The sequence below is a fragment of the Hyperolius riggenbachi genome, chromosome 2 (assembly GCF_040937935.1).
Source record: "Hyperolius riggenbachi isolate aHypRig1 chromosome 2, aHypRig1.pri, whole genome shotgun sequence".
NCBI lineage: Eukaryota > Metazoa > Chordata > Amphibia > Anura > Hyperoliidae > Hyperolius > Hyperolius riggenbachi.
In genome coordinates, this window is record NC_090647.1 from 91,256,323 (window position 1) to 91,281,452 (window position 25,130).

Consider the following 25,130-nt stretch of genomic DNA (forward strand, 5'->3'; position numbering starts at 1 on the left):
TAACAATTTATTTTGGCACTCCGCAACGCGTTTCGCTGGTATAACCCGTTTCATCAGGCAAGGAGTGCAAGCTCAAAAAGGTCCAATAGTGGCAATGCGCCTCTGTGACTATGGGCTTGATTCAGTAAACCGTGATAACGGATATCACGGTGGCGCTAGCGTTTTGCATGCGTTATAAGGCACGCAAAATGCTAGCATGACCGTGATATCAGTTATCGCGGTTTAGTGAGTCAAGCCCTATGAGCGTGTGCATATTTTTTAAGTGCAGGTGATTTTAGAAATCACCCTAAAAGCGCTTGTGCAATGATTCCCTGTGAGAGTGTTCATATCTGAGCGGTTAAATTCCGATACGCTTTAAAAAGCGCAGCCTGTACCATTTTCTGGGTGCTTTGGCTCAATGGAAGGTATAGGGAAATCGCAAAGCGCTTGAAAAAGCGCTTTGTATACCGATTTCCCAAGCGCTTCTATGAATAAATACATTGTATATATTCATTTCCGGGTGAAGGAGTTCACTTTCTGACTGACGTCAGGGAGAGAAAAAGAAAATTCCTCTGCAAAAGCGATTAGAAAGCGTAGGGAAAAGCGATTTTAAAAATCGTAATGAATTGCTCAACGCTTGAAATGGCGCTGGTGATTTATAATGTGAACATAGCTTAGAGATTATATTTCTGACTAGTGACCTTAGCCCGTTTAAAAATGGGCTAGGTCTGTGTTTCTCGTCGCCGCATGTTACTGCGCATGCGCCCGCACACACTCGCCGCGCACGCACCCACCACACACGTGCGCACATTCGGCCGCCCGCTCACGCCGACCCAGCGGCCCGTTCACGCCCGACCAGCTCCCTGGCCCCGTCTTCCTGTCTCTGTGAGGCTGGGTCCATGCTGCGCACACAAAAAGCACGGACCAGCTACACAGGGACAGCGTGACGCAGGGACACAGGGTTTTTATTATAGAGGATAATGTAAAACCATTCTCTCTATTTTTATGTAGCTAATTCAGTTTAATTTAGCGTATTCTCTAAGGTTAGAGGTGATCATGCATCATGGATTTCACTATAAAAAATAATCTTAAAGTGGACAAAAAAACCCCCCAAAAACTGAGAAATGTACCCTGTATGTATTTAGAGAGTTTAGCCTGTGTAATTCCTCGTCATCTGTGACTAATCACAAGTGTAATTTGATCTATCGGCTGTGTCAGCTGCCTGCCTCAACAGCGGAGTAACCCTATGTCTGCTTCCAAGAAAGCAGGAAGTAGACACTGCAGAATTATTGCAGGATTTGTATCAGCTGTAACTAAGAAATGTTTTCCTTTAATGGTTATGCTGCTGCTTATCTTTTAGACTCTCTAAAATTTAGAGTAAAGAGGAAGTTCTGAGTTCAGCTCTGCTAAGTACACAGCTGACAAGCATAAGTCGTTAGTGTTCACAAATCAGATTGTCAGATGTGTTTTTGGACCTCCAGCCATTAAGATTAATACTTGTCATGTTGTTCATCCTCTTATGACGCACCATACACAGAAATCATGCAGAGTTGATGCCGCTTGTTCTTTGCTAGGGCCAGGGAGGTTTTGATGTATGATGTCAGTAGATTGTTCACACATGGACGACCATTTGACTATGACTACTGACAATAGCAGAAAACATCATACTTGCTAGATTCATTTGGCCAGTGACAAAGACCAGGTAGAGCTGCTTGTTAGCCGTTGTTTTGTTTAATACACACGCAAACCCTTGAACCACCGTTCATCTTCCAAGATGTTATTTTCAGTCTACTGAGTATGGGAACCATTATCTGTAGGAACCAAAAATAGGCGTTCAGTAAGGATGCTGACTGCCCTCCATCCTTCCAAAATGAACTCTGCTGGATGTGTGTTACAACTCCATGGCCTTATCGGTTCGCTGATCATGGCTTTGCATCCAATTACCCTCTTATTTGGCTGTTAAAAACAGTACAGTATACCATACGTGTCAAGCTCTGGATCCCAACTCTCTCCCGCCGAGCCATCATAATTGACCCCCAAGTAGTTTCCCCACTCTGCATTGTACTTGGCCCACTCTAGACCACCAGGGAAGCTGTATTGGAGGTGAAGCCCTAGATCACCAGAGAAGCCATATGGGGGAAAGCACACCAGGAAATTTTATATAGGAGGGAGAGGGGTCACCACAAAACTGGGAACTTCACAGTGGAGGGAGGGGGCCACTAGATACAAGGGACCTGTATATGGGAGGGAGGGGACAACTAGACACCAAGGAACTGTGTAGGGGAGGGAATACCACTAAACACCAGGAAACTGTATAGGGAAGGGAGAAAGCACCACTAGACACCAGTGAACTGTATAGGGGAGGGAGGAGGCATTAGACAACAGATAACTGTATAGGGCAGGAAGGAAGGCCTTAGACACTTGGGAACTGCTTAGGAGCGGGTGCCAATAGACACCAGGGAACTGTATAGGGAAGGAAGGGGGAGCCATTAAAAACCAGGGACCTTTGTATGGGAGGGAGGTGGCCACTAGAAATTGAGGTTGGCCCGCAACCTGGTCCCAGCGTTCAATTTCAATTGGTCCCAGCGTTCAATTGGAGTTTCACACACCTGCAGTATACCATCTCTACAGCAGTGCCTCGAAATACTGATTTTAAAATGCTGGGCTCCTATATAAACGGCAACTGCCATGGAAGCTGTGCCTTCCGCCTATCCTTGCATCCAGGCTAGGAGAGTTTGTTAGTCAGCTTGCTGTTACTTACTATTTTCTCCTAGTCAGGGCCTGCAGGCCAACACGTGCTTTATTCCTTAAACCAATTACTTGAGTGTTATTGGTAACTGTTGTTTAGCAAGTATAGGTTGATAAATGACTCAGATAATTGCTGCTTGGATGACTAAAAAGCATTTCACACTAACCAGTCACCTCTTGGCAATGTACATTTAGATTTGCCTCTGGACAAATCAAGAGTTTGGACACGCCCTCCCACTAATTATGCCTTCACTGGACTGTCCAATTCCCGAGAGCTTTTTTTTTATTTCCAGTTTTAGCTCTTAGCCGGATACAGCTAATTTTTTGGACACGACTCAGAACAATGTGTTCTGTAGGCTATTTTACTTAAAGATTAAAAATCAGGATTTTTTTTTAAATATTTATTTTGGATAAAACAAAATCTAGAATCTCTTTTGGATTTTTAGCATTGTGTTGTAGCCCCATCTTTGAGAATATCTATCACTTCCTGTTAACACAGGAAGTGGGGAAATTTGTCCAAGACTGACAAGATAGTTACAAATAAAACATTATTTTTTTGTTAAATGGAGATTCAGAATCTCAAATTAGGGCTGGTGCACACCGAGCGGGTTTCTCGCGTTTTTACAGCTGCTTGCGGCTGTGGATACGCTAGGGTAATGGATTTCAATGGGGTGGTTCACACCAGATCGGGAGGCGTTTTGCTGAAACGCATACTCCCGGGCTAAGGCATTTTTTGGATTGCGGAGGCGTTTCTGCCTCCAATGTTAAGTATAGGAAAAACGCAAACCGCTCTGAAAAACGCCAGTTCAGAGCGGTTTTGCAGGCGTTTTTATTACAGAAGCTGTTCAGTAACAGCTTTACTGTAACAATATATGAAATCTACTACACCAAAAACGCTACCCAAAAATGCAAGGAGGTAAAATACTGAACATCTCGCTTTTTTACCGAATGCTGTAATCGTTGTGACATTTATTGAGGTACTTACGGCACAAGTCTGTAATTACCTCACTAGTCAGTAATTTTTCTTTTCCATGTCGGTAACAGCCTTAGTGAATTGAAATTTGACAAGACGTTCAGTAAAATCAGCTGTTTTCTGCATTACCGAATGCGGTAACGTTTAGTGAATTGAGCCTCTTGCTAATCACCTCTCTGCAACAGATTGCCCTACCCTTAACTCTAACCCTAATAAAACTATAACCCTGACCTTTTACCGGCATCATACCAAAAACATGCAGCTTTATGAAACAGTTGCGAGTTGTTTAGCCAGTTCCTCGGTACATAATGCTGCAGTGAGTTATTTTGAGTTTTATTGTCAGGCCATTATTGTAGGTACAGAGCTGTATAAAGTGGCTGTTAAACTTCAGCAATATACCGTAAGTGATGGTTTTGGTGTACCAATTATAGTATGCTTTAGTGGTTACACAACTGTTCATTATCTGGTTTCCAAAATAATGCATGTTTAAATAATGAATGTAATTTGTTATTTTTTATTTGTTAACATTTTTAGTAGTTGCACTGCATGCATTATAGCTGTGGCTGGATGGTGTAATGGTTAAGGGCTCTGCCTCTGACACAGGAGACCAGGCAGGGTTCGAATCTCGGCTCTGCCTGTTCAGTAAGCCAGCACCTATTCAGTAGGAGACCCTAACACTGCTACTGCCTATAGAGCCCATCCTTGTGGCTGCAGCTCTGGCGCTTTGAGTCCCCCAGGAGAAAAGCGCGATATAAATGTTATAGCTGGTGGCTGAACAGAGTACTGGTTAAGGGCTCTGCCTTTGACATGGGAGACCAGGGTTTGAATCCTGGCTAGGTCAAGTACCTATCAGTAAGAAGATCAATGCAAGACTCCCTAACACTGCTGGGTGGCCTCTTAAACGTGTCCCAGTGGCTGCAGATGTTCAGATTATTATTATTATTATTATTATAAGCGCTGTCCTTAGAAATAAAAAAAATGGAAAGAATAGACACAAGATACTAGCATGGGGTCCCAGGTTCGAATCCCAGTCATGGCACCATATGCAAGGAGTTTGTATGTTCTCCCCATGTCTGTGTGGGTTTCCTCCGGGCACTCTGTTTCCCTCCCACATCCTAAAAAGATACAAAGTTGATTGGCTTCCCTGAGCTCATCTGAGGGACAGTTATGTGACAAGACAATATACTCTGTACAGCGCTGTGATAGATGTCAGCGCAATATAAATAATTCATAATAATACCGAATGCACTAAAGTACACCTCAACTGAGATGCCTATGGACTCTGCCGTCTGCCATATTTATTTTCTTTTAAATAGTACCAGTTGCCTGGCAGTCCTACTTTTCTCTTTAGCAGCAGTAGGGTCTGAATCACACACCTGAAACAAGCATGTGGCTACTCCATTCAGACTTCAGTCAGAGCATCTGATCTGAATGCTTGTTCTGGGTCTATGGCAGGTATGTCAAACCACTTCTACGAGGGCCGGGATCCTCACACATTTTTTATACAGCTCAAATGAATTGATGGGTCTGAACCAGGAAAGGCGTGGTCCATCAGGTAGAACACATACCTCTCTTTCTCAGTCCATCCTAAACACTGGCATGGATCTGGCCCTCCAGGCCTGGAGTTCGACACATGTGGTCTATGGCTAAAAGTATTACAGATCTGCAGGACAGCCAAGCAGTGTGCATTGTTTAAAATGAAATTAATATGGCAGCCTCCATATCCCTCTCATACCAAAAGACCACTTTAAATAAATTAGAACCATCATGTGAAATGTACTTGCGGGACCCCAGCAGCTGCATGGGTAACATGCATTGCGTTGAAAGACATTCATGGCTATAATTACTAGGTAATTTCCAGTGGTGTTGATCCAGGGATTTTATCTGATTGACATCGTGAGTCAGGAAGGAATTTTTTTTCCTTTTGGGGCTAATTGGACCATGCCTTGTAAGGGTTTTTTGCCTTCTTCTGGATCAACAGGGATATGTGAGGGAGCAGGCTGGTGTTGTACTTTGTTTTCTGGTGGACCTTGATGAACGTATGGCTGAGGCGCTAGCGTTAAGCGTGGCCTCCATTCACCATCCACCAGTCTGCTTTCTCATTCACCCTTGTCTGTTTCTCACTCTCTTCTCTCCGGTCTTTTTACTCTCTATTTTGTCTCTCTCTCTCTTCTCAATCTGTCTCTCTCTCTTGTCTCTCATCCATCTCTCTCTCTCTTCCTCTGTGTCTCTCTCTTCCTCTCTGTCTCTCTCCTGTCTCTCTCTCCTCCTCTGTCTCTCTCTCTCTCTTCCTCTCTGTCTCTCTCACCTCCTCTGTCTCTGTCTCTCTCCCTCTTCCTCTCTGTCTCTCTCTCTCCTCTCCCTCTCTTCCTCTCTCTCTCTCCCTCTTCCTCTCTGTCTCTCCTCCTCCTCTGTCTCTCTCTCTCTTCCTCTCTGTCTCTCTTCCTCCTCTGTCTTTCTTCCTCTCTGTCTGTCTCTTCTCCTCTCTCCCTCTCTCTCCTCTGCATCTTTCTCTTTGCCTCTCCTCTCTCTCTCTTCCTCCTGTCTCTCTCTCTTCTCTCTCTCTCTGTCACTCTCCTCTCTCTCTCTCTCTCTCTCTCTCTCTCTCTCTCCTCTGCATCTTTCTCTTTGCCTCTCCTCTCTCTCTCTCTCTCTCTCTCTCTTCTCTCTCTCTGTCACTCTCCTCTCTCTCTCTCTCCTCTGCATCTTTCTCTTTGCCTCTCCTCTCTCTCTCTTCCTCCTGTCTCTCTCTCTTCTCTCTCTCTCTGTCACTCTCCTCTCTCTCACTCTCTCTCTCTCTCTCCTCTGCATCTTTCTCTTTGCCTCTTCTCTCTCTCTCTCTCTCTCTTCTCTCTCTCTGTCACTCTCCTCTCTCTCTCTCTCCTCTGCATCTTTCTCTTTGTCTCTCCTCTCTCCCTTCCTCCTGTCTCTCTTCTCTGTCTCTCTCTTTTCTCTCTCTCTCTGTCACTCTCCTCTCTCTCTCTGGACACAGTGAGAGGCATCTGAATTGCTGCGAGAAGTTGAGCACCGCCGATTCGGGGCAGCTCTGCTCACACAGCGCTCAGACTTCCCTCCGGTCCTTCTCAACTTGTTTTTAAATTGCGCATTTGTCTCATGTATATTCTTATTGTACTATACTGCATTATTAATGTAACTGCTTGCCTCCTTTTTTCTATGCTTACTGTACCATCACCGACCCTGTATGTGCCGCAAACAATCCCGGGTACAACTTCTGCTGTACTTGGCAAAATACATTGTACAAAAAGGATCCGCAATCCAGACCAGGTTGAAGTAAAAGGCTGATATCTTTATTCAAAAAATCCACAGACATGCAATAAAATCACAGGATCAACTCACGCGTATCGGGCCTACCATCTGCCCTTAATCGTAACTACGATTTTTGAATAAAGATATCAGCCTTTTACTTCAACCTGGTCTGGATTGCGGATCCTTTTTGTACATATCTATTTCGCTATGGCTTGGCTTGCCTGATCCTGCACCGTCTGGTATGATGCTTAGGGGTCCTGAGCAGGGCCGGCGCTACCATAGAGGCAGAGGAGGCAGCTGCCCCAGGGCCCCAGAGCTTGTAGGGGCCCCCAGTGGCTCCAAGAGGAAAACATTTTTTTTCAAATTGGCCTTATAGTTTTTGAGAAAATCGATTTTAAAGTTTCAAAGGAAAAAAAATACACATTTAAAAACCTGCCGACTTTAATGGTTGATAGCAAATCCACCTTAAATGCTAGTAACCCTAAATTTGCAGGATACGTTAAGGAAATCATTAGGAATAAGAGGAAAAAACAATTTTTCAAAAAGACCTTATAGTTTTTGAGAAAATAGATTTAAAAGTTTCGAAGGAAAAAAGTATAGTTTTAAATGCGGCAAATGTCACTTTTAGTAGCAAACCTAACAGTAGTGTAATTTTACATGCATCAAACGAAAGCGCAATAAATTTCCTGACAGGGTTTCCAGGGGGTCCATACGCAGCTGCAGCACTTTGGCCAGGAATCGCTATACAGCCGCAATATGGCTGTATGAAGATCCCTGGCATTTTTTTCCCAATTTTTTTTTTTTATGTTTAGCGTGTGGGAATTTAAAAAAAAGAATTATGTGGGGTCCCCCCTCCTGAAACTTTTTAACCCCTTGTCCCCCATGCAGGCTGGGATAGCCAGAATGTGGAGCTCCGACCGATTGGGACTTCACACCCTGACTATACCAGCTGCAAAAAAGGTCCCCTAATGCCGATTTTTGTTCCGGGGTATATGTTGGGGGGGCCCCCAGGTTTATTTTGCCCTGGGGCCCCATTGTTGCTTAAACCGGCCCTGGTCCTGAGCTTACATGAACTTTCCCCACAAAATACATTGGTTCTGATTTTTTTTCAACCCAAATAACTATGTAACATTGCTGAACATCGCATATTTGTTTGCAACAGGAAATCAGACCTTTTATAGACAGGGTAAAGCTTCTTAAATGTAAGGCACCATTATGTACAGTGATTCAGAGAAAGTATCACTAGTAACTGGTTTGGCTCATGTTCCGTACAGGAGAAGTTGAGACTGCAGCACATCATCCAATCAGAAGGAAGAATAATTGGCTGCAGCTTACATTCCCTGCAGGATCTTTACGCTAGCAGGTGCAGAACGAGAGAGACCAAGATTGCCTCTGACCCCTCTTAGGCCAGAAACCCACTAGAATCGATTTTTAATCGGTAGTGATTTGAAAAAGCTCTTGCTAATGCAATGCTATGGGGCATTTTTATAAAGTCACATCGCTCAAGTGGGATCACACCCATAGCATTACATTAGCAATAGCTTTCAAATCGCAAAACGCTCAGAAAATCGCTTCTCAGTGGGTTACTGGCCTCTGCTCATTCCATCTTTCAGCTTATGCCTTCAGGAGTAAGGCCCCATTCACACTAGAGCGTTTTGCCGCAATTTCGGCAAAACGCTCAGACGCTAGCGCTTTTTAAAAGCGATAGCGTAAGGAAACCCTATGGGCCCGTTGTTACTTGGGCGATTTGTGCTAATTGCTGCAAATCGCGCAAAAACATGAAACGCAAATGCGTCACGTGCACCATTTTCAGGCGATTTCCCGGCGATCGCGTTTCAGTGCTATAGAAGCGCTAAACGCGATCGCAGCAAAAAGATGCGCTTAATGCGATCATAGCAAAATTGCCGCACTGTTCAGTGATTCTTCCGTGTGAAATCGCGGAAAATCACTCCTGCAAAACGCCGGAAAAAATCTCCGGCGTTTTGCGTTTCTAAGTGTGAATGGGGCCTTAGATGTCGGTCAGTCGCAACAAAAACTTCCAGGCACGAGAACAGCTTCTTCCCTCAGGCGGTTGCCGTCCTTAATGCAGAACCACGCTAATTCTGAACCTGCTAGGACTTGAAAACACTATTGCACAGTATTCAAACTGGAAAATTAATTCTTCATCCCATTTTAAAATTCTTATACTATCCTTGATCTGTAATTATCTATACTGTATGTCCTTGTATAATATTGTCTGGGTCCGTTAAAGAGACACTGATGTCTCCTAAAAACGAGTTTTTTACTTAAAAACCTCTTTAACCTAATTGCCCCTCCTAAAACGCAGCATCCCCGCAGCTGACAATGCCATAAATCACCCCAAATTAGCTGGGGGACATTGCAGGGCTCATTCCGCATGAAGGCAGAGCTTTCAGCAGTAGCTCTGCCTCTACATGCGTCTATCAGTGCTGGATCGCTGCCTCCGCCTGCCCCTCTAACTGAGAGGGGCGGGGCAGAGGCGGCAATCAGCGCTGATAGACTCGCATGGAGGCAGAGCTGCAGCTGAAAGCTCTGCCTCTTCCAGCAGCAAAATCCACGACCAAGAAAGTCGTGGATTTTGTGAGGGTAATTAGGGGTGACTTTTGGCATTGTCAGCCGCGAGGATGCAGCGTTTTAAGAGGTGCAATTAGGTTAAAGAGGTTTTTAAAGTAAAAACCTCTTTTTAGGAGACTTCAGAGTCTCCTTAAAGAGAATCTGTATTGTTAAAATCGCACAAAAGTAAACATACAAGTGCGTTAGGGGACATCTCCTATTACCCTCTGTCACAATTTCGCCGCTCCTCGCCGCATTAAAAGTGGTTAAAAACAGTTTTAAAAAGTTTGTTTATAAACAAACAAAATGGCCACCAAAACAGGAAGTAGGTTGATGTACAGTATGTCCACACATAGAAAATACATCCATACACAAGCAGGCTGTATACACCCTTCCTTTTGAATCTCAAGAGATCAATTGTGTGTTTCTTTCCCCCTGCAGCTATCTTCCACTGAAGTGGCTGTTTCTTCCTGCAGAGTGCAGACAGCTCTGCCTGTATGTAATTCCTCAGTATGTGAAAGCCCAGCCAGCTCAGAGGACAATTTATCCAGCTTGTAAAAGAGAAGAGAGAAGCTGCCCTAATCTAAATAATACACAGGCAGTGTGCAGAGAGGGGCCTGGAGGGGGGAGATGCATCACAGAACCACAACACTGAAGAACTTGGCAGCCTTCCAGACACAGGCTGACAAGTCTGACAAGAGAGAGATAAGTTGATTTATTACAGAGATGGTGATAGTATAAAGTGCTGCAGTAAGCCAGAACACATTAGAATAGCTTTTGGAACTTGTAGGATGATAAAAAACAGGATGCAATTTTTGTTACAGAGTCTCTTTAAGCAGCTACCAAGTCAAATTCCTTGTAAGTGCAAACTTATTCTGCACACTAAAGTTATTATAGGTCACTATGGTAATATTCTTATTTTGTCTAATGTTCAACACTTCTATTGATTGAGACTGCCTGGATGCACAGTGGTCAGTTGCATAACCCACAAGTTATAATAAGCGTGAAATGCAATAGGAACTGAAGCGAGTTAGAATAACGCAATCAGTTACAACGGAGTACTGTGAACAGGCCCATAGAACTGTATGGGCAGTAAGGTGTCATGCAGAGTTGTGTCATGTGAACTAGTACTGAAGTTATTTTTGTCCCTTAGGCCTCTTTCACAGTGCGACGTTAAAGTCGCACGTTAGAAAATGTTTTAACGTACACTAACGTACAGCACTATTAAGTCTGTGCAACATTCACAGTGCACAAGTTGCGTTGTGTGTAACGTATAGCAATATTTAGAAAGTGCTGCATGCTGTGCGTTTAGCAATACATTTGCTGCGTTATGTGTGTTGCACATGCTCAGTAAGGTTTAAAAAAAAATCAAATGTAACGCATGCGCTGTTTTCGTTCCATCACTGTGCGACGAAAACGGCGCACCAAACGCAGGGCTAAATAACGTCCAAGTTATAGTATTTCAATGCGTTGCTTTAGGGGCACGTTCTGTGACTTTAACGTCGCATCAAACGCACTGTCCCACTGTGAAAGAGGCCTTAAAGAGACACGGAAGCTGAAAAAAAATGATGATATTATGATTTGTATGTGTAGTACAGCTAAGAAATAAAACATTAAGATCAGATATATCAGTATAATGGTTTCCAGTACAGGAAGAGTTAAGAAACTCTAGTTGTTATCTCTATGCAAAAAATCCATTAATCTCTACGACTTTCAAAGTCGTGGAGAGGGCTGTTATCTGACTTTTATTATCTCAACTGTAAGTGAACTAATTACTTTTTCTCTGCCAGAGGAGAGGTCATTAGTTCACAGACTGCTCTGAAAGAATCATTTTGAATGCTGAGTGTTGTGTAATCTGCACATATTAGAGAATGATGCAATGTTAGAAAAAACACTATATACCTGAAAATAAAAATATGAGAATATTTTCTTTGCTGCTAATCTTCTAGTAATTATTCATAGTACACAACCAATTCACTATAGCATATATATTTCTTCGCTTCAGTGTCTCTTTAAACACCTGCTCCCGGCTGCGGGGATAATTGAGGTCAGGGCTGGAAAGTACAGCAGATTGTGACATCTGGCTAGAGTGGTGTGTTTTACACCTGCAGTGTGCAAATATTTAGCTAACACAGCTCGGCTGTTCGCACATTGATTCTGCAATCCAAGGCTGAAGGCTCTATTTGTTCTGTGAAGGAAAAGGATAGGAAAACATTGAGAATGTACACTTTCATTTAAAAGTATAATATTAGTATTATAACTGATAACAAGCTACTGTTAAAAGGAGTTCCCTATTTCTATTTCGAAACAAATGAAAAACACTACAAAAGTGAAGCTCTTCTGATTCTGTACATTCACATGAAACCGCCAGGGAGGTTGATATCCCCGCTAAAGAGCAGTGATCAAACTGAAAGGAACAAGGCTGGAAAAGGGTTTCACTGCTATATTCTGCATAAGTTACAGTATATAATGGTAATAATAAGAATGTTGGTTCTGATCTCAAGTTGATAGATCAAAAAAAAGTGACAGTGCTTTGAATAGTGATCAAATCTGCCAGAAAAAGAAACTCAAGTATGACTATCTTCAGCAGAGCCCAATTTCAGATTTATTATTTTTTTGAAGGGCTAGAGAGAGATTTGTCTTCACTGAAGGCTGGAGTCTCTGGGACCACCATGAAGATTTAAAGAGAAACTCCAACCTAGAATTGAACTTTATCCTAATCAGTAGCTGATACCCCCTTTTACATGAGAAATATAATGCTTTTCACAAACAGTCCATCAGGGGGCGCTGTATGACTGATTTTGTGTTGAAACCCCTCCCACAAGAAGCTCTGAGTAGCGCGGTACTCTGGGCAATCTGCCACAATGTAACAAGGTTCACAGACAGGAATAAGCTGTTTACAGCTGTCTCTAACAGCCAAAACAGCTAGCAGCAGCTACATAACCTGCACACAGTAACAATGTCACCATGTAATACATGTCAGAATGTAAATCGGGGAGAGGAAAGATTTTACAATGAGCAAACACTGACTAAATCATTTATACATAATTATGGTAAAAAATGAAGCACTTTTTTTACTACATTATTTTCACTGGAGTTCCTCTTTAAGCCTTGGGCCCACTGCAAAGTGCAGAGCACTATGGCAACCGCTTTGTGATAGCGCTTTGCAAGCGATTTCCCTGCTCCTATAGAATACATTCAGGGCCGGGTTTACCACAAGGCACTGTAGGCATGTGCCTACAGGCGCCTACTGGTGGAAAGGCAGATCATTCCCCTCCCCAAGCCCCTCCCTCCTTCCCTATGCAGAGTCCAGGGCAGAGAGTAAATGAGAGGTTATTCATCCTGCTCTCGACAATCCACTGACAAGATCTCCCTTCAGTCAGGGGAACCTCTAGCTACTTAATTCTGAGGGTACTTCTGGCTACAGAGACACCTGTGGCTACCAATGACTGGCAAGGGAAGTAACGGAGAAGTGACAGCTGGGACAGGCAGCACACTTGCGTTTGGAGGTTCATGGTGGGTGCAGACTAGGGTGCCAGGACATCTGTGCCTATAGGCTCCTGTGAAGTAAATCCGGACCTGAATACATTAGAATATAAACACTCCCAAAATTCTACATGTCCTGCAATTGCGATTTGCCTAATCGCAATCGCTCTAGCGGAATCTATCCCATCCATTTACATTTTCAGAGCATTTAGGGAAATTGCTAGCGATTTAAAGCGATCCCTAAACGCTCAAAAAAAATGCTTTAGTGGGTTACAAGCCCTTATGGCTTTAATATGAAGACTGGTAGTTGGGCAAAAACGTAATTGATGCAGTACAAAGCTCTGTGGCCAGAAAGACCCTGCCCACCTCCAACATGCGCCTTACTAATAAACAACATAAAAAAAAAATCAAATTTCAGTTGACAATTTCAAGATTTTTAACCAAGCAGTTTAATTCTCCCTACGGCCTTGTTCGCATTGCATTCGGCTCGCGTGTCCGTCCGTGGTGGGCTTTTTTCCCACTTTTTTTTAAAGCTTTCTCCAGCGATTTTCTGCATGTTCGCTCGTTTTTGTGGGGGGTTTTGTAAGCGCTTTGGCAAAGCGCTTCCGTCTTTTGATCCGGAAAAAAATCTGGAATAAATACAAGGTTTAAAAAAAAAACGCTCACGCAATCGCTTGCCACCTCGATTTTGTGAGCGTTTTGTTTTTTCTATACTTTCCATTGAGGCAAATCGCCTCAAAAATGGCCCAAGCACCGCTTTTCAAAGCGGATCGCAAACAAACCACTCTGATATGAACTCTCTCATAGAGAATCATTGCACAAGCGTTTTCAGGGCGATTTTGAAGCACTTAGGCTGCTTTCATAGTAAGACGTTACAGGCTCACGTTAGAACAGCCTGTAACGCAGCCCACCGCACAGCAATGAAAAATCAATGGGCTGTTCACAGTGTCCACGTTGCGTTACACAGTAACGCTGCACATTCTTTTGAAGTACTGTTCGTTTTAGTGGCTTAAGCCGCGTTAGACTGTTTGCACATGCTCAGTATGGGTGTTTTTTTATTTTATGGGCGGAGAGGAGGCGGGGAGAGTCCGCTACGTAGCCAGGCACATGGCTACTTATTATTCACTGCACTTCCAGGAGCGGCCGCTGATTGGCTGGCGGGACCACGTGATGCGGAGAGCTCCGCTCACGTGGTCTCCCCAGCTTATCCGACAGAACAGGAGCACCAAGAGCTGCTATTAACCACCAACAGGCGTTGCGTTAGGGGCACGTAATGCAACCTATAACGTCCCCTAAACGCAATGTCTTGGTGTGAAAGTAGCCTGAAAATTTGACAAAAACGTCTATAATGTGAACAAGGCCTGAACGTCTTGGTAAATCCCCAATAATAACCTCTTCATGTAGAATACTGTGCCCCTTCTTTATTATTGTACTGTAGTCCCTCCCTCCCCAGCATAAGTCACATGGAATGGAAACGCTTCTCCCTTTCTGGTTATTATGTAATTCCTACACCCCAATCAAACCACCAGCCATAAAATTGAATTCACAATAATCATTTAATGAAGAAGCCCTACACTGAAATCCCTGGTCCATCCCCTGAAGGCCACGCCAAAACCGCCTGGCACTAAATTGAAGAGAGCTGACATGACATGAATTGTGTGGTTGGCACTGCAGTGTTTGACACCCAATTCAAATGAATGGAGCACCAGTGCCAGAACATAGATCCTGTGCTTAAACACCTCAATACCGGATCAGTATATCTTTGAGGTTGTTGGCCCTATTCCAATCAGCCGTGCGTCAAGACAGCAGCGTATAGAGTTTCTGCATTCACTGCTCAGTGAGCTGCCACGGTTGTGCAACACACTCTATGCTTTGCTGAACACAATCTCTCCTGGTGGATGGGGCTCTCAGCCAACAAATATGCTGGTTTGATTAATATCAGATTTTGCATGCACCACATGGCCAGCTTAAATGGCCACAATCCTGTGTTTGGGTACCCGCCAGCCACATTCACCACAGTCCATGGCCTCTTTCAGAGGGGAGGCTGAACTTGTTGCTTGGCGAGCAGTTCAGTCTCCTGTCTGCCGCCCGCCAGTGCAATTTGGGTGCAGCCAAATTGCAGCCGTTGTAATACCACGCACGCTTGTCAAGCCCTGACACGTGGTGACCCGGCACCAGAGGACTACGAAATTTTACGTCTGAGCATGGCTGCAGCTGCTCTCAGATGTGATGCCATGGGTGGGCCGCACTTCCAGTGCAGTTACTGCGGCTATGAAGCACTCTTCTGGTGCAGGAGAGCAGTTGACAGGTGGTGAATTCACCTGTCAGGGCCTTAGGGCTGGGACTCACTAGGGCATGTTTGGCAGAGTTTTCGGATCACCGACGATGATTCCCCAAAATGCTTTGCCTATGAAAGTGAGTGGTGGGGAACCCACTAGTGCGATTGTGATTAGGGTTAAACGCAATCGCAGGATATGCAGCATTTTGCGCACAATGCTGTGTATAGCAGCACTGCAAAGTCGCTTTGAAAAGTGGTTTTGTAACGATTTGGGGGCGATTTATACTCACCAGAGATCCGGACACCTGGTAAGTATAATAAAGTTTATTGAAAAAAAACACAAATCGCTAATCTGAACCACTGTACAATTTACAGTACATAGCTTCCAATCGCCAAAAAACGTTAGCACAATCACCCTAGGAATCGCTGCACAGAGATTCCTAGTGGTTTCTAGGACTTAGGCTACTTTCACATTATATCGGTTTTGTTGTGCATCCAGAGAAATAGAATCGAAACGTGCTGGAAAGTCACATTGCACGTCTTCCTTGTGACACATACACTGTGGCATACAGTCCATAGAATTGTGCTTGCACTGCACCCAGAACCACGCACATAGCCTGGTAGCACCCTGAATGTAGTGCATTGCCCCAACAGAGTGCATCGCACTGCAAACATGCCAGTAAGAAAGCACCATTGAAATAGAATTGTATCATGTTTCGAAGCAATTACATTGTCCGTTGCAGCGCCACACATAGTGCAAAAGGAGCCTTACTGAGCAACCATGCCATCTTCTAGGGCTGATCAATGAAATGCTAGTAATTCCAAGATGAGGCAGATTTTATTTTAGAGCTAACTTGAAAACTAACCCTGAGGCCTGGAACCCACTACAAAACACTATCGCTAATCGCAATCGCTAGCGTTATGTATGAGCAGTTTGTAAGCGATTTCATGAGCGTTTTAGGGAGCGATTTTAGAAAGTGTAATCAATTTGCCAGCGGTTGTGTAGCGATTAGCGTTTTAAAGTCTGATTGGTCCTTTCATTTATTTTTAATTTTGTTACAGTGTACATTAACTTTAAAACGCCAGCAGAATCACTCCGTGCAAGTCTTGATGAGCGATTACGCCAGTGATTATATACTTTACATTGAAGCGCTAACGCTAACAAAATGCTGCATGTCCTGCGCTTACGATTTTGGGAATCGCAAACACTCCAGTGGAAGTTGGCACATCCGTTAACATTAGCTGAGCGTTTTTGGAAATCGCTAGCGTTTTCAAGCGCTCCCTAAATGCTCAGATGCAACTACATGGGGGGGCCACATACCCGCGCCTCCTGTGCCAAACACTAGCAAGGGCCCGGCTGGTGGACGGGAGCAGCTGACAGGTGGTAAACTCACCTCCTTCAGCTGCTCGTAGAAAAGAGGTCTTACTTTATGTAAATTTGTGCAGCTTGGAAATGGACCAATCATCACATGCACAGGCTGCAGAGAACTGAAAACTACTGTAGTAATATAGAATTTGCTTCAATTTGGAATTATTAGCGTGCCTTTAACCATTCCTGCCTTCTTTGTAGTTTGAAGACCAACCTAGACAGTCAATATAGTCCAGAGATAGCCAGTGACATGCAAATAATTCTGTCTTGCATGCAAATTTTTATGCAAATAGTTTGAAGCTGTGCCAATCAAACACAGCAGGAAGTGCATTTGATTGGCCCAGTTCTAAGCTGCATTAAGTTTTCATGCTATTATTAGCATCTCTATGACCAACTCTATTCTCACACTGCACGGCTGTTAATAAAAATATCCAGTCAGATTACTATATATGTGACCATTGGACATAATCCCACAAGAAAATTAAAATGCCAACTTTGAGGCCTGGAACCCACTACAAATCGCTATCTCAGTCACTAGCGTTTTGTAAGTGATTTCATGAGCGTTTTTGGGCAATTTTGGTAGCGATTTTAAAAAATGTACGTTTTTTTTTCATTCTGATTGGTCCTTTCAATTATTTTAATTTTTTTTTTTTTACAGTGTGCAGTAGTATAAAAACCCAAGATAATCGCTGTGTATAGCGATTAGGCCAGCGTTTATATACTTTACATTGCAGAAATGCAAACGCTAACGCTCAAAAGATGCTGCATGTCCTGCGTTATGGATTTTGCTAATCGCAATCGCTCCAGTGGAATTTGGCCCATCCATTAATATTAGCTGAGCGTTTAGGGAAATCGCTAGCGTTTTGATCTTTCCCTGAACACTCAAAAAATCGTCATGTTCGTTATTTTTTGTGTGTGTTTTTAGTGCGTTTGCATTTTTCTAGCATTTTGAGTGCGTTTTTAAGCATTTGCGGTTCGCATACACAAAAACGCATACACGTTTTGTATGCATTTTTATATTTCAATTTATGCAAATCACTAGAAAGACAACAGGAAGCGGAAATACATCACAAAACAATAAAAAAACGCATATAAAAACACATGAAAAACACACACAAAACACAATACATTGCGTTCCCATTTACTTTCATTATGTGCGTTTTTGATGCAATTTTGAATATCATGCAACAAAACCAGCGTTTTTTAAAAAGCACGCATACATGTGTTTTTTATATGCATGTGTTTTTTATATGCACTTTTGCATGCAGCCCATAGACTTTCATCAATGCTTTATGCTAAGTGTGCGTTTCTGCTAAGTGTGCACCGAGCATAAGGCCTCTTTTCCACGAGCAGTTGACACGCAGTGAAATGCCCCTCAAACTCTCACAACTGCTCGCTGCTGCCTGGTAACTGCTTGCTGAGCACACCGTTCAACTGCTCGTGGAAAAGAGGCCTAAGGCCTGGAACCCACTGCAAAACGCTATCGCTAATTGCAAGCGCTAGCATTTTGTATGAGCAGTTTGTCAGCGGTTTCATGAGCGTTTTAGGAAGTGATTTTACAAAGTGTATCAATTTGCCAGCGATTGTGTGGCGATTAGCGATTAGCGGTTTAAAGTCTGATTGGTCCATTCAATTCATTTTAATTTTGTTACAGTGTGTGGTAACGTTAAAACGCTAGCAAAATCGCTCCACGCAGGTTTTGATGAGCGATTACGCCAGCGTTTATATACTTTACATTGAAGCGCTAACGCTCCCAAAATGCTGCATGTCCTGGGTTTGCGATTTGAGGAATCGCAAACGCTCCAGTGGAAGTTGCCCCATCCATTTACATTAGTTGAGCATTTTGGCAAAACGCTAGCGTTCTGTAACGCTTCAAAAATGCTCTCAAAATCGCCCTTGTGGGTTCCAGCCCTAACACAGGGACCAAAGCCTGGTACACACATACAATTTTAATTGGCCAATCACTGACTAATTTTACCACCTCCATGTAGTATGAGAGCTTACCTACACTATCTGGTCATAGGGCTTGACTCACAATCATTTTCTGCATTCGGAAATGCACTTGCAGTAAATTCCCAACTGAAATAAGACCATCTTGACATTCACAAAATGTTACGCATGGCTTTAAGCACATGCGTAAAAAGTGCAGTAAAAGTCGGCAAAAGTCGGTAATTCCCGCCCAAAAAACAAAAACGAAATTCACATAGAAAAAGGGGCGCACTATTTCTGACTTATCTACCGATTTTATATCACCTACAAGTACTTGGTGATGTATTTCGCTTCCCATTGACTTGAATGGAGTCTGGAGCGGAGAGCGATGTGTTTGCTTGACCTAATTTGTTTATGCCACTTTTTTCCTGCATGGTTTCCGCATGTTTGCTACATAATTACGCGTGACGTGTGTGTGATGTCACATGTGCGCCATGACGCTGGTGTGTATACAGCTGATGGAACAGCAGTGGATTCAGAAGACGGATGGGCACCGCAACACAGGACAGGTAATGTATAAATGCACACATGTACATCTACATCTATAAACTAGGGAGGCAGCAGCGAGGCGGACTTGGCCGATTCCCGAGAGACTTCATGCTGAAATAGATTGTGAATCGGCCTGCGGTGTGTGGGCAGCCCACAGATCTCTCTCTGGCCTAGTGCACACCAGAGCGGTTCGGCTGCGGTTTGCGATCCGCTTGCGGCTGCGAATCCGCTTGGGTAATGTATTTCAATGGGCTGGTGCACACCAGAGCGGGAGGCGTTTTGCAGAAACGCATACTCCCGGGCTGCTGCAGATTTTGGATTGCGGAGGCGTTTCTGCCTTAATGTTAAGTATAGGAAAAACGCAAACCGCTCTGAAAAACGGCACTTCAGAGCGGTTTGCCAGGCGTTTTTTGTTACAGTAGCTGTTCAGTAACAGCTTTACTGTAACAATACATGAAATCTACTACACCAAAAACGCTTCACAAAACCGCAAAATGCTAGCTGAAACGCTACAGAAAAATAAGAAAAAGCGTTTCAAAATCTGCTAGCATTTTGCGGATCTGCTAGCGGTTTTTGGTGTGCACCAGGCCTAATATCAGATTCGATCAGAGAGAGATTTGTCTCTTGGTTGAATTTGCTCATCATTGCTGGATGTACGGCCACCTTTATCCAGTCGTTTTATAAAAACAGCCTCTAAAAATGGTCCTGAGTGACCCACTGCACAGAAGCTTCACCTGCTGTCCCTCAGACATCGTTCAGCACCAGCAGCAACGCTCACTTCGCTGTAGAGTAAAGTTAGTAAAGTTTGAGGAAGTTCAGAACACACCTCTGCGAGTTCATTCTAGTTCTTTTAACATAAGGATGTAAGACAAGAGAAATTGCTCCGATGATCACCTGACACACCAGGTGACACCTGGGACAGATTTTATTTGTACACCCGGATGGAAGATTATCTGTGCCTTTGAAGTCAGCACAAATCTGACTTTCGATATAATGGTTTTGGCTTTCACCCCTCCCCCGTGCCTTCAGCGTTTACCTGTGGCAGGGCTGAGCTGTTTAGTAATCCTACACCTGCCGGAGTCCACGCCTTTCTCCTGGCTACACTTCCCAAACAAGTGCATGAACAAGCATGGTCCCTCAAGCAGTGCGCAGGACAGGGAGCGCTTGGATTTATTTGGATATTAATTCCCGGTGATTATTAAGGAAAGGGGTATACAGCACCATGGCACAGGATGACAGCACCTTGTATGACCAAGCTAAGCACAAATCCTGGCTCAATCACAGCCACCTCGTGGTGTCCAGGAGATGCAGCCTTCCCCCAGAGCTGCTCACAGGAGTGGATTTTATGGCCAGGATTCCCAAAAACATCAAAATAATGGATCCCATAAGACGGACAAGAAAGAGGCCTTCAATAATTCCAGGTGGGTCAAATAGGAGCTGAGTTTGTGTTTGTGAAGGGCTGATCTCAGGACACTGTGATTCAGTAGATCGAAGAACTGTAAACACAGTATCCATACAGTGCTGTGGCATTATCAGGCCCTTGATGCTTTGTCCATACAGTGCAAAACATGCTTCATGGACACTTTGCTGTTCAGCTAAAGTTATATAATGTATTTTATGTAGGATGTGGTATGTGATGTATGAGGCAGTTTGAAATGTTCATATTTCGCTGTTGTGCTTTTTCCTAAACTAAGACAAAGAAAAAAAGACATCAATTCATGTCAAAAGTGCAATACTGTGTAGAGAAACGAGATCAGATGGTGAAGGCAGTTTTGAATAGTTGGGGCGTTTTTAAGGGGCATATATTCAAAATCTGGCAGAGCAAGTCTTGATGGAGCTAGTCCAGTTGAGAGGATCCTGCAGGAAACTCATAGACCAATAGTCACTCCCTGCTCTTGGCGATTTGGTCGCCACTATTAATTTGTATGAAATGGGGGATCCAGTGGGAAACACAAACTCTAAGGCCCCATTTACACTTAGAAACGCAAAACGTTGGTGGGGATTATTTCCGGCGTTTTGCAGGAGTGATTTTTCCGCGATTTCACATGGAAAAATCACTGAACACTGCGGCGATTTTATTGCGTTTAACGCTTCTATAGCATTGAAACGCGATCGCCGGGAAATCGTCTGAAAATGGTGCAGGCGACGCGTTTGAGTTTCGTGTTTTTGCCTGTTTTTGAGTGATTTGCGGTGATAAGCGCAAATCGCTCAAGTAAAAACGGGCCCATAGGGTTTCATTACGCTAGCGCTTTTAAAAAGCACTAGCGTTTGAGCGTTTTGCCGAAACTGCGGCAAAACGTTCTAGTGTGAATGGCCTTAGGGCTCTTTCACGCTAGAGGCGTTTTTGGCCAATTTTAAGCGCAGGCTTTTTTTTTTTCAAAATGCCCTGAAAGCGCTTACACCATTTTTCTCTGACACAGTTCCCATCTGAGCGATTTGTTTCCGATCCGCTCAGAGAAGCGCTGCATGGGCCATTTGTGAGGCGATTTTTGCCTCAATGGAAGGTATAGGAAAGACTCAAACGCTCACAAAATCACTTTGTGCATCAATTGCGTTTGCGTTTCTAAGAATAAATACATTGTATTTATTCTTTTCCAGATCAAAGAGTTCACTATCTGGAAGTTAAAAAACGCAATCGCTCGGTAAAACCGCTTGGAAAAGTGGTTCACAAAACATTGGAAAGATAAAACGTCAAGCAAGAAAGGACACGGGAATGGAACGCAACATGAACAAGGCCTAGGGCTGGTTTTACACCTGGCTTGTGCATTTGCGGTACAATGCTTCACCCCCGTCACACCACAATGCACTAAATATTAATGATATGACCCTGCGGCAGAGTGCGCGCTGACAGGGTCATATGCATAGCGCTGCCCCCACACCCCTCACCCGGTGATGTACTTCTTGCTGGACAGAATGTACGTCACTGAGAGTCCCGGATTTCCCCGTCGTATTCCGTTATGCCGCACATGCACCGCCAATATGTTTACAATTTCTGCATCACACATTGAATTACATTAATCCCTGGGGCCGATTCGTCGCCGCAGAAGTCCGACAGTAACATGCTGCTGACTTTGCGATGACTCAGCGGCCGATTGGGCACTTCCAGCTCAGGGCTTGTTTCCACTGTTGCGACGCGATTTCGCCGGCATTCCGACGCTTGTAAAAACGCATGCGGATGCGTTTCCGCATGCGTTTTTACCCGCGATTTCGCGTGTGATTTCGCATGGCAGGGTGCCATGCGAAATTAACCATGACACTGCCAGGGCAAAATAAAATTGAAAAAGGTGCGAAATCGCACGCGAAATCGCGGGTAAAAACGCATGTAACAAATGCATGCGTTTTTACTATTAAATACATTAGCTGCGATTCGCATGCATTCCACTCGCAGGCGAATTCGTTGGCTCTTTTGTGCGTTTTTTTACCGCTGAAAAAAACGCACCTCAACAACGCTACAGTGGAAACAGGCCCATCCACTTGCATTACATGTGCGAATCTGCATGCGTTGGACGCATGCAGATTCGCGATAGTGGAAACGAGCCCTTAACGCAGTAAGTGTACAAGGACCAATTTACTTGCAATGCTGTCGGGTTACCCTGTGGTAAATCATAATAACGCAACATGGAATTCCAATACAAATATAAAAGGGGCCTAAAATTGCAATCCAGGTCCCTCGCCCACGGCCTGCAGACATGGCGCTTGCTTAGGCTACCATCTCCGCGAACCATTGCGATTTTGCCGTGATTTGTGTTGTAATTCCCGTTCAACAGACCGAGAGTCGTATCACGATCACACCCAAAGCCCTGCATGCAGTCCTTTTGTGATTTGCTGAAAACACCAACGCTGCAGTGAAAATGATCCCATAGGGATACATTAGAAACAGCGCTAAGCCAGCAATCAGCAAGTGTGAACCAGCCCTGATTTCCTGCAGACTCCCCTCAACTAGACTTGCTCCATATTAATCATAACATTAGTCATGTGTTAAAACATCACTTTGCAACGTTCTGATTCAGCCCCACTAATACCATAAACGATTAGCAAGCGTTTTGTGCCGCTAGGTAGTTCTTGGTCAGTGCTGTGACTAGTTTTACTGTTGTCTGTAGTGTTTCCAAACACACAAGAGCTTTGTGTCGGCAGCAGATTTGTGTTGTTTGTTAGCATGTGCTCAGAAACTGGCGCCTGTAACTTTTGCAGTTGTCACTCATCAGCGTCAGTTCACCACCACGTCATAATGCTATGCGATATAACACGGTGGCTAATGGTTAGTAACCACACTGCCCCACCTCCGTCCGCTTCTCCACCGTTGTCTCTGGTTAGTATAAGTATATGAACAAAACACACATGAGGAGACTTGGGGTACTTTGACACTGTCACATTGCGTTGTAACAGGCACTGTTTAGTGCACCATAATGTAGTATGATTTAGGGCCAGTGTACACTAAAAACCTCTAACAAACGCTAGAGGTTTTTGAAGCAGATTTTCAGATCGATTCTAGGCATGCTTAAAGATGTTTTTTAAACATGCCCAGCAATTTTTTTGGAGCGTTTTTGTGTAGCAGATTACAAATATTGTTACAGTAAAGATGTTACTGAACAGCTTCTGTAACAAAAACACCTGGAAAACCGCTCTAATGTAGCGTTTTCAGAGCAGTTTTCCACTTTCCTGTACTTTAACATTGAGGCAGAAACGCCTCAGACGTCTAAAAAATGCTGCAGCCCCCGAGTTTGCGTTTGTGGAAAAATCGAACCTCTCTGGTGTGCACAATCACATTCACTTTCATTAGCCAAGTGGTTTTCCCCCTGCAAGCGTTTTAAAAACCGCTTCAGAACCGCTCTGGTGTGCACCAGCCCATAAAGTCTATAAACAGCTCACACTTTGGCAGAGATGGGTCTTTCTGATTTTGTTGTTACAATGCAGAATATGGTCAGTCGCTTTCCTGCGATCCATCCAAAGCAACCTCAATTGTTTTTGGTTGCATTTTTATAATGCCACCTGATGCAACACAGCAGAATGAAACTAGCCTCAACAGAGGTGTAAAGAGAAACAAACAATGGAGTAAAAATTGAGCTGTTGTCCAGAGCAACTAACACGGTTTCAACATTTCAGGCCTAGTGCACACCAGAGCGGTTTGGCAGCGTTTGTCGATCCATTTGCGGATGTGGAAACGCTTGGGTAATGTATTTCAATGGGCTGGTGCACACCCCCCCCCCCCCGACGTAGGTTAGCCTGGTGTATGTGCCTGCAGCATAGGTTACGTGCCCTCCGTATAGGTTAGCCAGGTATATGGGCCCTCAGTATAGGTTAGCCAGGTATATGGGCCCTCAGTATAGGTTAGCCAGGTATATGGGCCCTCAGTGTAGGTTAGCCAGGTATATGGGCCCTCAGTGTAGGTTAGCCAGGTATATGGGCCCCCAGTGTAGGTTAGCCAGGTATATGGGCCCCCAGTGTAGGTTAGCCAGGTATATGGGCCCCCAGTGTAGGTTAGCCAGGTATATGGGCCCCCAGTGTAGGTTAGCCAGGTATATGGGCCCGCAGTGTAGGTTAGCCAGGTATATGGGCCCCCAGTGTAGGTTAGCCAGGTATATGGGCCCCCAGTGTAGGTTAGCCAGGTATATGGGCCCCCAGTGTAGGTTAGCCAGGTATATGGGCCCCCAGTGTAGGTTAGCCAGGTATATGGGCCCCCAGTGTAGGTTAGCCAGGTATATGGGCCCTCAGTGTAGGTTAGCCAGGTATATGGGCCCTCAGTGTAGGTTAGCCAGGTATATGGGCCCTCAGTGTAGGTTAGCCAGGTATATGGGCCCTCAGTGTAGGTTAGCCAGGTATATGGGCCCTCAGTGTAGGTTAGCCAGGTATATGGGCCCTCAGTGTAGGTTAGCCAGGCATATGGGCCCTCAGTGTAGGTTAGCCAGGCATATGGGCCCTCAGTGTAGGTTAGCCAGGCATATGGGCCCTCAGTGTAGGTTAGCCAGGCATATGGGCCCTCA

At 44.3% G+C, this 25,130-nt stretch overlaps 1 protein-coding gene across 6 annotated transcripts in view; it reads left to right on the forward strand.

The window, feature by feature from the left end:
- The window catches only part of FRY (FRY microtubule binding protein), a 578,021-nt gene that overhangs the window by 146,977 nt on the left and 405,914 nt on the right, over positions 1 to 25,130 (forward strand). For 3 of the 6 annotated variants that reach the window (XM_068267038.1, XM_068267040.1, XM_068267039.1), the window contains exon 1: positions 20,264 to 20,570. The exons of the other annotated variants lie outside the window; for them this stretch is intronic. In XM_068267038.1, coding sequence (XP_068123139.1) covers positions 20,372 to 20,570 — 199 coding nt within the window. In that variant the 5' untranslated portion in view covers positions 20,264 to 20,371. Of the gene's footprint in view, positions 1 to 20,263; positions 20,571 to 25,130 lie in introns of those variants that run through there. 6 annotated transcript variants of the gene reach the window in all.